This window comes from Cavia porcellus, unplaced genomic scaffold (assembly GCF_034190915.1).
Source record: "Cavia porcellus strain 051 isolate PalLab524CR breed Dunkin Hartley unplaced genomic scaffold, mCavPor4.1 scaffold_6, whole genome shotgun sequence".
Classification (NCBI taxonomy): Eukaryota; Metazoa; Chordata; class Mammalia; order Rodentia; family Caviidae; genus Cavia; species Cavia porcellus.
The window spans coordinates 94,273,865-94,288,800 of NW_026947489.1; the positions used below are offsets into that span (position 1 = coordinate 94,273,865).

At 58.1% G+C, this 14,936-nt stretch overlaps 1 protein-coding gene across 5 annotated transcripts in view; it reads right to left on the reverse strand.

Annotated features, from left to right (window-relative positions):
• Positions 1-397: 397 nt before the first annotated feature.
• The window catches only part of Stat3 (signal transducer and activator of transcription 3), a 29,000-nt gene continuing 14,461 nt past the window's right edge, over positions 398-14,936 (reverse strand). Inside the window, exons 3-23 of one of the 5 annotated variants that reach the window (XM_005002452.4) lie at positions 14,727-14,871; positions 14,211-14,309; positions 12,659-12,751; positions 12,489-12,570; positions 12,164-12,258; positions 11,923-12,074; positions 11,584-11,742; positions 11,103-11,195; positions 10,740-10,799; positions 8,499-8,528; positions 8,315-8,408; positions 8,120-8,167; positions 6,900-6,983; positions 6,217-6,315; positions 5,986-6,121; positions 5,400-5,452; positions 5,091-5,325; positions 4,488-4,700; positions 2,736-2,778; positions 2,362-2,474; positions 398-1,656 (exon numbers count right to left, since the gene is read on the reverse strand). In XM_005002452.4, coding sequence (XP_005002509.1) covers positions 1,601-1,656; positions 2,362-2,474; positions 2,736-2,778; positions 4,488-4,700; positions 5,091-5,325; positions 5,400-5,452; positions 5,986-6,121; positions 6,217-6,315; positions 6,900-6,983; positions 8,120-8,167; positions 8,315-8,408; positions 8,499-8,528; positions 10,740-10,799; positions 11,103-11,195; positions 11,584-11,742; positions 11,923-12,074; positions 12,164-12,258; positions 12,489-12,570; positions 12,659-12,751; positions 14,211-14,309; positions 14,727-14,871 — 2,182 coding nt within the window. In that variant the 3' untranslated portion in view covers positions 398-1,600. Of the gene's footprint in view, positions 1,657-2,361; positions 2,475-2,735; positions 2,779-4,487; positions 4,701-5,090; positions 5,326-5,399; positions 5,453-5,985; positions 6,122-6,216; positions 6,316-6,899; positions 6,984-8,119; positions 8,168-8,314; positions 8,409-8,498; positions 8,529-10,739; positions 10,800-11,102; positions 11,196-11,583; positions 11,743-11,922; positions 12,075-12,163; positions 12,259-12,488; positions 12,571-12,658; positions 12,755-14,210; positions 14,310-14,726; positions 14,872-14,936 lie in introns of all 5 variants that reach the window. The other 4 variants (XM_013149674.3, XM_003466984.5, XM_003466985.5 and 1 more) reach the window with 4 other exon arrangements.

Consider the following 14,936-nt stretch of genomic DNA (forward strand, 5'->3'; position numbering starts at 1 on the left):
TGCAAACCTGGCACCCAGGACAGGAGCTCCCGGGGTAGAGGTCAGCAGGGGACAGCGACGGGGCTTGTAGCCGAGAGCCCAGCGTGACAGGCAGAAGGGAAGTGGGGTGCAGGCTGTAATCTCTGCACATCTCCCCAGGGGAAACGGCTGCCTATCTCCTTCTCCAGGGCCCCGGAGCAGTGGGATGGGAGCTTCCCAGCTTCCACCAGCCCGGCACCCTGCTCTGAGGATGATAAAAGCACCAGTGGTGGGGGAGGGGCAGTAGGGGGTCCACACCCCAGCCCTGGGGGTTGCTTATCAGACCCCACAGGACTCAGGGTGGAGAACAGAGGAACAGCGACCCCCCGCCTCTCCCACAGGACCTACAGGCCAGACCATGAACAGGCTTGGCGGGCTCTTGGATGGTTCCGTAAACTTTTATTTCTGGAAATTAAAGTAGATACAGCAATATACAAAAAAAAAAACCCACAATAATATAAATTTGTACACAAGGAAGTATACATTGGAATCAATGCGGCCAGGGCAACAGCTCACAGGCCGAGTGGAGATGCACAGCGGCCGGGAAGGCACCGCTCACAACCCACGGTGGGGCTCGGGGTCCTTGCTGCACGGTAGCTGCACCTGGTGCCCAACTTGGGCCCCTCTGGTTCCCGCTTCAGCTCCTGGGGTTGCCTACTCGGTCTTTGGCCCAGAAACCGGCAGCCAGGGGCCTGGGCCGGCCGCCTCCCTCAGCACTCCTCACCCACCGCAGGATGGGTGCACCTGGCCCCCAAACTGGCTGGGGTTCCCTGGGCCCTGGGCTCCTTAGGCGGCCACTGCCCTGCACTGGCAGGAGAGGAAGTGCCTGCCACGCCTCCACAGCCTGGGCCGAGCCCCGCTGTCATGTCCTCTGGCCTCCTAGAGGACACAGCCATCAGATGGCCGGACATCACCAGAAGCCATGCTGTGGTGGCAGAGTTGGCTCCGGGAGGCAGAATCGGGGAGAAGCTGCAGGGAAAGTTGGCTGTGTAGGGCCCAGGACAGACGGCCCCTCTCCAGTGGCCCCAGCTTGAAACTCAAGGCTACACCCTGCTCAGCTGTGGGGTACCCAGGGGCAGGTCCCAAGGCAGGTGGCCTCTGGGGAGTCCGAGTCTTCTGCCACGGGGAGAGAGTCCCTTTCCCTGCCCTCAGCTGCTGTTCACTCACAAAGGGACCAGGGACCCAAACACCACAGCTCCTGTCCACACGATGGCAGGATTGTGGGCAAGGCTGAGTGCAGCTGCAGGCAACCATGGTGCCAACTTGGGACACAAGCAGGCACCCGGAGGCACTTGGCTGAGGACAAACCCGGGGGGACAGAGGGACCTGGACACTTCCGTTTCACCTGCGTGGCCACCCTACCCGTGTCCTCCGCCACAGCCTCAGAGATAACGCAACCTGTCACCCACACCACTTGCGTCTCTGTGTCTGTTTCGGAAAGTGCCAGATGCTCGGAGATAGCAGAAGTAGGAGATTAAAAAAATCTGGAACCACAAGCTGGGAGATGCTCTGGGGCTTGGCTGCTCAGGTAGGAGGCGGGGCGCCTGGCCCTGCAGCTGCGGCTCCCACTCCCTGCCGCCCCTCACATGGGCGAGGTAGCGCACTCTGAGGTCAGGTCCATGTCGAATGTGAGGGACTCTGGGGAATAGGAAGAGTGTGGTCAGCTGCTGGCTCCAAGGCCGGCAGGCTCAGAAAGCCAGACTCCAAATGGGGCATGGGACACTCACTGGTGACCAGCACTCAGGAGGCTGAGGCAGGAGGATCGCTGGGAGTTCGAGGCCAGCCTGGGCCACTCATGGAACCCCAGGCTCCCTTGCTTCCTGCAAGGCTTTGGTCCCGGAAGGATGGGGTCTCCCTGCCCACCATGATCTGCCCTGAGTAATGGCCACCTGACTATGTGGGGCTGTGACTGCCCACAGTGTCCCTGGTCCCAATCAAGGTGTGCAATGGTCATTGAAAGTCCCCCACATTTCCTTTTTTGTGTCAAAAAAAGGAAAAATATTCCCTTATACACTAGAATGAGAGTGTTTGCCTCCTGTATCTAATGGGGCCTTAGGAAATTTACTGTCACACCCTTCTGCTCCATTTCCACTGGGGAGCATGGCTCTCAGACCCCCTCCCAAGCCAGGTGTAGTGGTGTGAGCCATTCCAGCATTTGGGAGGCTGAGACAGGAGGATTGAGACAGTCTGGGCTACACAGCAAGACCCGGTCTCAAAAACCAGAAACAAACAAGAAACAGATCTTGCTCCTCCCATGCAGGGGGCGGCTCTGGGCTCTGCACTGGAAGGTCGTGTGCCGGGACGGGGCACCATGGGGGCCAAGGTTGGGCGCTGCCTACTCACCAAACTGCCCTCCTGCCGAGGGCTCAGCACCTTCCCCGTTATTTCCAAACTGCATCAAGGAATCTAGAGTGCGAGGGGACATCGGCAGGTCAATGGTATTGCTGCAGGTCGTTCTGTGGAAATGGGGAGCGCAGGAGGGGGCCGGGTTGACAAGACACAGTGGAGGGGGTCACCCACGCACACACATACATGCCACACACATGCACATACCACACGGAAGTGTGCACATGCCTGCGCCACACAAAAGCCCATCTAACCCATGCACGCACACGTGAGGGTCACAGCGCAGCCGCTCCGAGTGCCCCCCCCCGGCCGCCCTGCTCGGGGAGAAGCTGAGGACACAGCGCAGGTGGCGGGGAAGGGAAGCCACTTACGGGGTCACGCAGATGAATTTGGTCTTCAGGTACGGGGCCGCACCTGGAAGGAGAGCGCAGGGCTCACTTGGGGGCCTCCCCACTATCCCAACTTGCACTGTGCAGCCCTATCCCAGCGGGGCCTGTGCCCATCCTTTCCTTTCCTGTGGGGCCAGTGCAATGCTCCAGGGGCTGGGGGCTGCATCCCGGCCTGTGCAGGCCGGCAGGGTGTCCCTGTCCTGTGCAGCTGCCACCGCACTAGAGCCCCGAGGGGGACACACGGACAGCAGTCACCCGTGGATCTGCTGCTGAGGATCCTCCTTCCTGTCCTCCCGTGCCCGTCACATTGTCAGGGTGGAGAAAGATACCAGATGGAAGTGGCCCTGCCTGTGGTCCCAGCACTCGGAGAGGCTGGGGCAAGAGAATCACCAAGTTTCAGCCCAGCCTGGACAACTTAGCAATTTGGGAGACCCTGTCTCAAAATAAAAAGTTTGAAAAACAAAAAAGGTTGCCAGATGTAACGGAGCACGTCTGTTACCCCAGCGCTTGCGAGGCTGAAGCAGGAGGATTGCTGCAAGTTTGAGGCCAGTCTGGGATACACAGTGAGACCCCGTTTCAAAAAAGGAAAAACAAAAATAACAGATGGCCTCTCTAGAGGGAAGGATCTGTGCCATGCGGTATGATTCATATAAACCGTTGCACAGCAGGACCCAGGGATTTTCTCAGCCAAGAGCCCAGGCATAGGTGGGACAGTGATGGTGGCTGCGGTTAGTCCTGACTGGAGACGAGGGGCAGGGACGGCGGGTTCAGCTGAGTCTACACTGAGGCCAGCAGTGCTGTCAGGAAGGGAATCAGGTATGAGGCTTGGGGCTTCCAGGGAAACTGAGTCAGTGTGCAGGGTGTTGGTCTTCGGAGGCCTCCGTGGGCCAAGAAACATATTTACTTGGCTCAGAAGTAGAAGGAAGCCCCATGGCAGGGTCTCGAGTTGCACAGATCCACCTGCTTGGACAGAGGACCTGCTCTCCCAGGACACGGCCAGTGGCCTCAGCCCAGGACGGAAGGCAGAAGCCGGAAGAACACCAAAGCAGAGAGGAACACTGCGCATGAGCTGGGAGGAGGGGCCCGGAGCCCGGAGAGGTTCGGAGTTGGGAGGGGTGGGGGAGGGTCGTCTTGAGACATCCAAGCCATCGGAGCCAACACACTTGCCAGGCAACAGGAAGTGGTGGCAGCTCCTTGGGGGGGGGGGCACCTCACCCGGGCATACACTTGCTCCTGGCCACCTGTGTGTGCCCTGGGCACTCAGTGTGGTCCCCTGTAGGGGGACCTATCTCCTGGGGTCCTGGCACCCCATCCTCCTCCTCCCCAGCAGGAACAAAGGGCAGCGTGCAGGGATAACAGAAGTCCTAACTGAAGGCCAAGGTGCGCAGGGAGATAAGGACAGACAGGAAGCCCGGGAGCCTTCCGCAGGGGGCGGGACCAGCGCGCACAGAGGTTCAGAGCGGGATCTGTTCCCAGGCAGGCTGAGGGGCGCACGGGGCTCCAGCTAAGCCTCCTGAGTCGGAACCACTCCGATTCCCCAGCTGGGGTGCGCGCACGTGTGTGGCCCCCCGACCCCCGGGGACTAGGGACAGGGACGGTGGCCCTGCCTGCCCTCCTCCCGGGGAATAAAGCCGCCCCGAGTGTCCCCAGCCCTTCCCCTGTGCGCTCCCTCCCTGATCCCACGGGGCCCAGCACTGCCCAGGAACCCAGTGCCGCAAACGGAAAGCCAACAACTACCCGGGTCAGCCTCCTGGTGCTCCTGGCTTTCGGGCCGGCAGTACTTCCCAAAGGCCTCCTCCTTGGGGATGTCGGGGTACAGGTAGACCAGGGGGGACACCAGGATGTTGGTGGCATCCATGATCTTGTAGCCCATGATGATCTCCGCGAAGGACATGTTGTTCAGCTGCTGCTTGGTGTACGGCTCCACTGACTGGATCTGGGTTTTGCCTGCCGTGGGGCACGGAGGAAAGGACGATGGGACTCAGCCAGGTCACCCCGCAGCACACTGGGATAGGGGATATATTCTGGGGCCAGATATGGAAATGCTCGGTCTGGCCTCAGCTTGGCTCTGAGGCCGAACCTCGCTGTGCAGTTCAGGCTAGTCTCAAGCTCACTCTGTAGCCCAGGCTGGTCTCAAATTTGCAACCATCTTCCTGCCTCAGCCTCCTGAGCGCTGGGATGACCCGTACGCCACCAGGCCCAGCTGGCTGGAAGACTACCCTTGCAGGAGCCCTAAAGCCAGCAGGTATTGGCGTAGGCCCGGCCCTCCTCGGCCCCACCCCCTCCTCAACCCCACCTCTCGCCATGCCGCTATCCGCCCGCAGGGGGCGTGCTCACCGCTGATGTCCTTCTCCACCCAGGTGAAGGTGACGCCGCCCTCCTTGCTGCTCTCGCTGAAGCGCAGCAGGAAGGTGCCGGGTGGCTTGGTGCTGAGGATGGCACGCTCGCGCTCCTTGCTAATGAAGCCCATGATGTAGCCCTCGTTCCACAGTGCCAGGATGTACTTCTTCACCAGATCGATGATGTTGTCCAGCCACACCCAGAAGGAGAAGCCCTTGCCGGCCATGTTCTCCTGGGGACAGCACAAGCGTGGTCACCCGCCGTGCCCACCCAGCTGTGCCCACCCGGCTGGGCCCACCCGCCTACCTTGCAGAACTTGGCCCACGTGATCTGACAGCCTGAGTAGTTCACGCCGGGCCCTGTGGGGGACCAAGAATAGGTGAGGTTCTTCAGTTTAGGCCAGAATCGATTCTTAAGGCTGAGGCCTGTCCCACTAAGTTGCCTGGGCTGGCCCGACCTCCCAACCCTCCTGCCTCAGCCTGCGGAGGGGCTGCAGTTACTGCCGGCACGCACCACCGTGCCAGGCTCAAGAGGGTCTCTTCCTGTGGTACTCAAGGTTGAACCGGGGCCTTGGCACTGAGCACCAACCCCGGCCCTCGTTTTTATCTTGAGATGTGAACTTGCTAAGTTGCCCTGGCTGAGCTTAAGCCTTCAATCCTCCTGCCTCAGCCTCCCGTCTCCATCATGCCTGGTTTTTCTGAAGGGAGAAAAATTAGACCAAGCATGGCCAGCAGCGCACGTCTATGGGTCCCAGCAGTAGAGTGGCTAAGGCAAGAGGTCGCTGTGAGTTCGGGACCAGACTGGGCTACAAATAAAAGGAGACTCAGCAGCCCCTGCCAATACCCCCACCCCTGCTGGGATGGAGAGGCTGGAAGGCAGGGTGGCTGCTCACCTAGCAGCTTCTCAGCCAGTGTGGTGAGCTGCTCGATGCTCAGGCCGCGCTTGGTGGTGGAGGAGAACTGCCAGCTCAGCACCTCGGCCACCTGGTCCCAGGTTCCGATCGGGGGCTTGGTGAAGAAGTTCACATTCTGCGAGGGAGAGAGGGAGCAGGGGCTGCCGGGCGCTGGCTGGGCTGTGGGGCTGTGCGGGTTGGGGGAGACAGTGGGGGCCGGGGCAGGGCTACCTTGGGGTTGTTGGTCAGCATGTTGTACCACAGGATGGACGCCCAGGCGTTGGGCATCTGGCAGATGTTGGAGATCACCACGACAGGCAGGGAGTGAGTCTGTGGGTGCAGGGCTGTGGTCAGCGCCTGCACCCCCAGCCTGCCCAGCCTAGCTTGAGTCCTCGGAGCAAGGGCGCAGTGCAGGGCTTTCCTGGGGCCATAGGGAATGGTGCCAAACACACCTGGGAACTGCACTGGTGCAAAGCTCCCCTGGCCTCTGCCACCCCCCATTGTGAGTTCCTGAGGCGGGCTCCAGACACCCAAGGTCAGGAGCTCCCCTCAACACAGGGCTCGGGACCCAAGAGCCAGCTGCCTCCCTTCTGCCGCTATGAGACAGGGTCTCCCTATGTAGCCCAGGCAGGCCTTGAATTCTTGTGATTCTCATGCCTCAGCCTCCCAGTGTGGGGATGACAGGCGTGTGCCACTACGCCCTGCCTTTGAAATGGCCGGCTGTGGTCTGCGTTAAAGAGCCAGAAGGCTGGAAGGCAGACCTTACGGGCCTGGACTCTACCAGGACTGCTCTGCCCAAACCTTATAAAGCCGCCGGGCCCTGGCTGAGGAGGGAGCTTCACGCTAAGCCCTTGGGGCTCCCTGCATGACGGGGACACTGCAGAGGTTTTGGGGAAGGAGCCCAGCCCACATACCTCCAGGTCGATCTTGAGGCCCTGGTGGTAAACCTCAGTCTCGAAGGTGATCAGATGCAACTCCTCGGTCACGATTAAGGAGGCCTGTGACACAGTGGGGACTGTGAGAGGGCAGCAGGGCCCTGTGCCCTATGGCGCCTCCTCCTCTTTCCTCCCATGCACAAGCCAGGGCCAAGCCTGGGCCCCACACATACTGAGCTGCGTCCCCCACCTCCTGCGGAAGTAACTGCTTTCCAGGCATCGCGGTTTACCGTCCCTAGGTTTCCATAATGACTGGCAAGTTTCTCTGACGGATTCTGGGCTGGCAGGTGTTGGAAAGCTGAGAACTTCAGTCTCTGTGGCTCCCATTTTACTCACTGGATATGGGTTCCTGCACTGTATCACTTTTCGTGAGTGTATAGTACTCTGCTGTAGGACTACCAGTTCTCCACATAGTGAGGATGAGATGGGTCCAGCTGTTACCCAGTGCTCAGAGTCAGACTGCCGGGGCACATGGTGTTTATCTGCTGCCACGATTATGCAAAGACTTCTCTTTTCAAACCCTGGGTCTGCCTCTGGGGTCCTCGGGTGGAGCTCTGGGACTGTGCATGCTGGGTAAAGGCTTTGCTACTGAGTCACACCCCCAGCCCAGGGGCTGCAATGTTAAAAAGTGACTGGCAACTATCTCAGGGGTGCTGATTTTTAAATTCTTTCTTGATGCTAAGAATCCAATAATCTGAATCACTGGGTGATGACAAATACATGTGGGAGAAAAGAAGAAGGCAAATTTGGGGTTTTCTGTTTTGTTTTGTTTCAGACAGAGTCTTGCTAGGTAGCCCAGGTTGGTCTCAAACTTGAGGTGATCCTCCTGCCTCAGCTTCCAAGTGCTGAGACTACAGGTGTGCACCATCAGGCCCGGCTTGGTTTGGGGTCGAAGGTTTCACCCAGACTCATTCCACGACACCCTCTGTCCCATCTCAGCAAGGAATTGGGCTGCTAATGCCACAGACGGGGAGGGAGAGGACCCACATGGGCCCGGACTCTGCTCTGCGGGGACTGCTGTCCTGTATGCAGGGTGTCCTGATGCCCAGGAGTGCTCTGCACCAGAGGAGCCCACGGTGACTTCAGAGTGACCACCGCTAGGAGGACAGGCCCAGGCCCTGATTCTGGCCAGTCAGTCCCCCATCACCTGCCCCTGCCATTTCTGCCCCTGCCATTTCCACCCTGGCGGTGACACTCACATCACAGTTGGCTCGGCCGCCGTTCCCACAACGCTGCTCCCTGAGCGTCTGCAAGAGAAACAGCATGGTCCCAGCCGCCAGCCCTCAGAACGGGGTCCAATGGGGACACACTAGGGGTGGGGTCAGGGGAGGGCAAAGGGACAGGAGGGGGAAAGGGAGGGGAGAGTGAGGGCACCGCCGCAGCGTGGCACACACCAGGTGTTTGAACTCAGCCGAGAGGCTGCCGTTGTTCGACTCCTCCATGTTCATCACCTTCGTGTTGGTGCCCAGGATGTTGAACTTGCGGGAGCTGAGTGGGGAGGGACCGGGTGAGTGTGCTGCCCTGGGGCCCCAGGACCCCGCAACCCCGCCCAGAGCTGACTTGGGGCACGGAACTTACCCGCGCAGAGCTGCCACGTCCCCCGAGTCCCTGCGGAGGACAGGGGAGGTCAGTGAGCCCTGCCCTGTCACACTGACCCCTGCTGTCATTGTGATGGGAATGAGGCCAGCGCCCGGGACTATGGAGTCCGTGCACTGTCTTGCTTTTTTTAGGGAGGCGGTCTGGGGATTGAACTCGAGACTCCCGCTTCCAGGCAGGTGCTTGTGCCGTTGAGCTAAATCCTTGGCCCTTGCTTGCTTTTTAAGCCAGGGTCTCGCTACATAGTCCAGCGTGGCCTCAAACTCAGGGCAATCCTCTTGCCTCAGCCTCCCAAGTGTCAGGATGACAGATGTACACCACCACGCTCAGCCAGGGGCCTGCCTCTGAGACGGCTGGAAATATCCTTCCCAAGGTGAACTCTCTTTTGGGGGACTTTCCCTTTCATGTCGGCACATTTCTCAGGGTTTACCTTGTGTAAGATTTTGGCTAACGTTGGAAAAGCTTCCTCCATTTCTGTACAACCTTCTATGTGGACTTACGGGAGAAAAGTGATCATTTTAAAGCCGTCCCATGGCATCCTCCGCATTTCACCACCAGAGCTGGCCGCAGTGCGTACCTGGTACTCCAGCTCACGGGAGGCTGAGGCAGGAGGATCACTGTGAGTTTGAGGCCAGTGCGGACTACACAGTGAGACTGTCTCAAAAGCCAAAATTCCCAAAATCACCAATCAGCTTTGGAGCTGGGAGCCTGCTCACTGTCATCCGCCTACTCAGGAGGCTGAGGCAGGGGGCCAACACGTGCAAGCTTAGCGGGGGCAGCTTGGAGTGACACTGTCTCAAGAAGGAAGGACAGATGGGGGTGGGGTTCCAGCACTGTCCAGGTGCGTGAGGCCCCAAGTTCATCCCCAGGACTCAAAAAGAAAAAAACAGCTTTCGTTTTCTTTTTACACACAGAAGGCTGCTGCACTGTAAAAGGGAAATGGGGAAGAGTCCTCAGCAGGGAAGTTTCAGTTTCACGAGATGGAAGCCTCCAGGAGCCCTGCTGCGAAATAGAACACTCAGTGCCCCTCACAGCCTACAAACACCATGGCAAACTTTGTTAGGCACCTTTTGTTTTACTACCTACTAACATTTTTTAATTTACCAGCAAATTGGCTGGATGTGGTGGGGCATGCCTACAATCTTAGTACTCAGGAGGCTGAGGCAGGAGGATTGCCCTAAGTTCAAGGCCAGCCTGGGCTACACAGCAAGACCTCACACAATAACAAAACCAAACAGCAATTTGGTTTGCCATCTCTGCTTATTTTTTTCAGCTAAGCTAAAACCTGGAAAACATTTTATAGATTTTAAAGAATCCTCTTCAGATCCCCGCTGGTGCCACCTCCTCAGGAAGACTTAACATCTGCAGGTCAGAAGTATGACATTCCCCCCAAGAGTTTTCTCCCAGTAGATCCTAGAACAGTTATTAATTTTTTTAATTTCTGCTGCATATTATGAATCATGTTTCTGTTTTAAAGCTAACACATGGCTAAAGATACCAATCTTTTTTTTTTTTTTCTGACACAGGGTTGCAATATGTAGTCCAGGTTGTCCTCAAACTCCCAGTGACCCTCCTGCCTCAGCCTCTTATAAAGTTACCAATTCTCATCTGTTTATCTATTAAACCTACCAGCATCATCAACTCCCTTGACTTCACTGAGACTCACTCTCAGTCCTCAGGACAGGACTTGTGTCATCTGAAGGATGGCACATCCACTGTTTCCTTCCTTGCTTTCTCCCCTTCCCCGTCTTTTTTTTTTTTTTTTCTTTTTGAGACAAGGTCTTGCTGTGCAGTTTAGGCTGGCCTTGAACTAACTTTGTAGCCCAGGCTGGTCTCAAACTCCCAAGGATCCTCCTGCCTCAGCCTCCTGAATGCTGGGATGACAGGCATGCTCCACTGCGCCTGGCTTTTTCCTTTCTCGTTGCTTTAAAGGCTGTGCATGGCTTGAGCTGACCACTGGTCCAGAGCACAGCGAACTATTTCCCCTGGTGGTGCTGGGATCTGAACCCAGGGCTGTGCTCTGTCCCTAAGCCACCTCCCCAGCTTGGGACACAGGAAGCTCTGCCCTCTTCCTGCCCCTCTAGTGAGTGGAGGCATAAATGGCATTTACAGATCAAAGGACACCAATGACAGACAAACTGGAATCCCAGCCACACAGGCCTGCAGGGGAGCAGCACTGGGGACCAGGCTGACCCATGCAGCTCTTCTGCCCCCGGGACTCACTTGTCTATGCACACTTTGATTTTCAGCTGGTAGTTCAGCTCCGGGAACTTGACCAGCAGCCTGTGGAACAAGGAAACTCAGCTGGTGATAAAGCCTTCCCAGGTGCTTCCCAACCCAGGTCCCTCCATGGCTTTTGCTCCCCGCCATAGAGCGCCACCAGCCCAGGTCCCTGGCTTGAACTCTAGCGTCACAGAGCAGCCTGAGCCCAGGGTAGTGATCACACCTGGGGTCCCAGCTCCCTGGGGTTCCAGAAGCCCAGAGCTCCTGGGGTCAGGGCCACAAAGTGAGTGGCTTGAGACCATGGAAAGGCGACACTGACCAGCCCTGAGAAAACTGCAGGCAGGGAAGCGCGGGCCCACCTACCTGACTTTTGTGGTGAACTGGACGCCAGTCTTGATGACCAGGGGCCGGTCAGGGTGCATGGGCATGCAGGGCTGCCGTTCCACCACAAAGGCACTGGTGGGACGACACAGCTCATTACAAGGGCCGTGGCCGTCAGCTCTGCCCGACCCTCCGGAGGAGGCTCCCAGCCTCTGGCTTCAGGGCAATATTTCCTTTCTTTTTTAAATGAGTACCTTTTCATGAGGCTCAACACAAAACTCACAGAAAAGCAACTACTCCAAATGCATGAAGAAGACTGGCAACTACACTGAGTTTGCAAACCCCAAATCTGAATTGTGTCTTTAAATAAATACACATCAATAAAAAAAGAGGGAATCCCAGCTCTCAGAAAGCCGAGGCAGGAGGACAGTCCCCAGTTCAAGGCCAGCCTGGACTGTGTCAGGAGACCTAGAAAACCTAGCTGTGGGGGAGCGAGGGCAGCTGGGCGGGGCAGCCGGGTCACCTCTTCATCAGGTTCCGGAACAGCTCCACGATGCGCTCCTCCAGCATGGGCCGGTGCTGCACGATGGGGTCGCCCTTATAGGACACCTTCTGCTGCAACTCCTCCAGCTTCTTGATCTGCTGGCGCGTCTGTAGCTGTGACTCAGCCAGTGAGGTGATCCTGCGGGGCACACAGCATGGCAATCACTGGGGCCAGGGCCTGGAACTGCGGGGGGCTTGGGCAGCCATCCGGCAGTGCACACAGCTCCATCCCCCCCCCCCAAGACTGGAAATCGAGTGCTGGGACCTTCCTCAAGCCCCGTCTTGGAGCACAGGGAAGGGGTGCAGTGCTGAGCCTCACCAGTTCTCAAGGCGGTCCAGGCAGATGTTGGGGGGACCCCCGATGCACGCGATCTGTTGCCGCCGTTTCCAATCGGCCAGCTCCTCGTCCGTGAGCGTCTTCTGCACGTACTCCATGGCCGACAGCAGCCCTGCCAGCTCACTCACGATGCTCTGGTCAGCGCCAGGAGCCGCGTCAGTGAGGCTGCCGGTGCGCAGGCACCCAATAGCACCCGCTGAGCACCCACCGGCCCAGGCCTTACCCTGCGCATCTGGTCAAGCGCTGTCAGCATCTGCTCCAGCTGCTGCATCTTCTGCCGCGTGGCGGCCTGGCTGTTCCCATTCAGGTCCTGCATGTCTGCAGGGAGACACCACGGCTCAGGGTCCCAGCACTCGGAAGGCTGAGGTAGGAGGGGCGCCCGGGCCCCAGGCCAGCTGGGGCTACACAGGAGACCCCATATCCAAAACCAAGAGCAAAACCCAGAACAAAGCCAAGAGCAAAACTGAGGCTCTGGCCAGGGCTGAGCCCCCAAAGTCTACACAAACACAGAGCTCCCTCTGCACCCCGGCCTCTCTGCACCCACTTGCCTCCCTGGCTCTTGAGGGTTTTGTAGTTGAAGTCAAAATCGTCCTGCAGATTCTCTACCACCTTCATCTTCTGCTCCAGGTCCTGTTCGGAGGGGAAATGAAAGTGAAGTAAGGCCAGCCGGGGGTCCCTGTGTTCCCAGCTGCCCCCACCCCGGGCCGCCCACCCTGACCTGCACACGCTTGCGCACATCCTGCAGGTGCTGCTCCAGCATCTGCTGCTTCTCTGTCACCACGGCCGCTGTTGGGTGGTTGGCCTGGCCTCCCTGCTACGGAAGGGGATGCGCACTGATGACCATGGAACAGGAGAGGGGAACAGTATGCCTCCACCCCGCCTTCCTGCACTCCTGGAGAAGCTGCCCTGGGACACGAGGGGAAACTGAGGCAGGAATGCTCTGGGGGTGAAGTGCTGTCCGTGTTGCTGGCTAACCAACAGGTCCCACCAAGCCCAGAGTGAGCAGTCAGCGAAACTCAGGGATGGGCAGCCGCACGACGGCAGCCGCATGCCTCAGCAGGACCAACCTCAGCTCTGCAAAGATAAATCAGGAAGGGCTGAGGATTTAGCTCAGCGGCACAAGCGATCGCCTGGCAAATATGAAGTCATGAGTTCAACCCCTATTACCAAAAAAATTTAAAAATAGACAAATGGGCAAGCCCAGAACAACTGGCCATAACAGACATCAACACCTATTGGCAAGGCATGCAAGCCAGCACTCCCAGCACTAGGGAGGCTGAAGCAGGAGGATCACAAGTTGGAGTCCTGCCTGGGTAGCATGGCAAGAAGAGCCTGTCTCAGAATAAAAAACAGACCAGGCTAGGGCTGAGGCTGTGGTTCAGTGGAAAGGCTCTGGGTTCAACCCCCAGCACCGCCACAGGTAAAAGCAATTGTGTCCAACACGTTTCTGTCCTCTCGAGCCCAGCATCCTGGGGAAGCCTGCAGGTGAAGCTTCAGGAGGCTGAGGCAGGAGGACCATGAGTTCCAGGCCAGCCTGGGTTACACAGCAAGACCCTATCTGAAAAGTCCCGCCCTGGGGAGGACGCCCTGCACAGATGGGCATAATCTCCAACAAGTCCGCACCCCGTGAAGCCTGTTAGTGGCCGAGGATGGAACCAAGAGTGGAGGGAGGCTGTGGTCACCCACGCTTCCAAGAAAGGACCCTTGGGCACCCGAATTCCTCCAGGTCCCCCCCAGGCCGCCACCTTCCTGTCTGTCCCTGAAATCTGTCGCAACATCTCAGCATCCAGGGCCCTCTCTGCTGCCACAAGTCTCCAAAACAGGCCTGACTCATAGCTTGACATTTTTTATTCGTTTTGCTTTTTATAGCAGTGGGGATTGAACCCAGGGTCTTCTCACTGAGCTCACAGTTGCCCAGGCTGGGCTTGAACTTGTGATCCTCCTGCCTCAGCCTCTCAAAGTACTTGGATTATAGGCCGGCATCACCACACCTGGCTAGGTGTTTCTTTGTTTCATTTTCTTGAGACAAGCTCTCAGTGTGTATTCCAGGCTGGCCTGGAACTTACAGGGATCCTCCTGCCTCTGCCTCCCATGTGCTGGGGTTACAGGTGTATGCCTGGCCAATGCTATAGACCTATTTGACCTTTTAACCTATTTGATCTAATGGAAGTTTTCTATCTTCTAGCTTACTAGTGACAGGTGTTGACTGCGTCTCAAGCTATTGGACTTGCCATATCTCTTGGCCGCACCCCACTCTCACTCGGTCTCACCTGGGCAGCGGTGGCCGCCGTCTGCAGGAGGCGGGACTCTTCCCACAGGCACCGGGCCACGATGCGTGCAATCTCCATGGGCTTCTCCAGGTACCTGCTCTGTAGGGAGGGCAGCACGGGAAGCTGAGGCTGGCCTGGTCTGTGGGGGCCAAGCTGAACGCTTTCTCTGCCTGGCTGGGTGTGGCGGTTACATGCCTGTGATCCCAGTACTTGGGAAGCTGAGGCAGAAGGACTGCTGCAAGGTCCAGGCCAGTCTGGGCCACACAGCAAGTCCAAAGCCAGCACTGGGCCAGTGTCACGAGGGGAATAGAAATCTGTGGGCCTGAGTCTCTGAACCGTCACCTTGGTCTCCCTAAATGGTAGCTGACTGTGTTGCCCTCTGTCTGATTTCTAGGTAGGCCTTGAGGGCAGCCGTGATGGACACAGGGAGATTGCTCACGACAGTGGCCACAGGGCCTCCTCTGGGGACAGTGCCGGGGTGCGGGAGGGACTCGGCAGGGACCCCCGCCTCCATACCTGCAGGAACTGCTTGATGCGGCGCAGGTTGTGCTGGTAGAGAACATTGGATTCCTGGAGGAAGCGGCTGTACTGCTGGTCAATCTCGCCCAGGAGGTTGTGGAACACCAGCGTGGCGTGGGACTCCTTGCTGGCTGCATACGCCCTGGGATGGAGCGCAAGAGGTGCGGTCTCAGGCCTGTGCCCTGGGAGGCTGAGGCTGGGAGACTG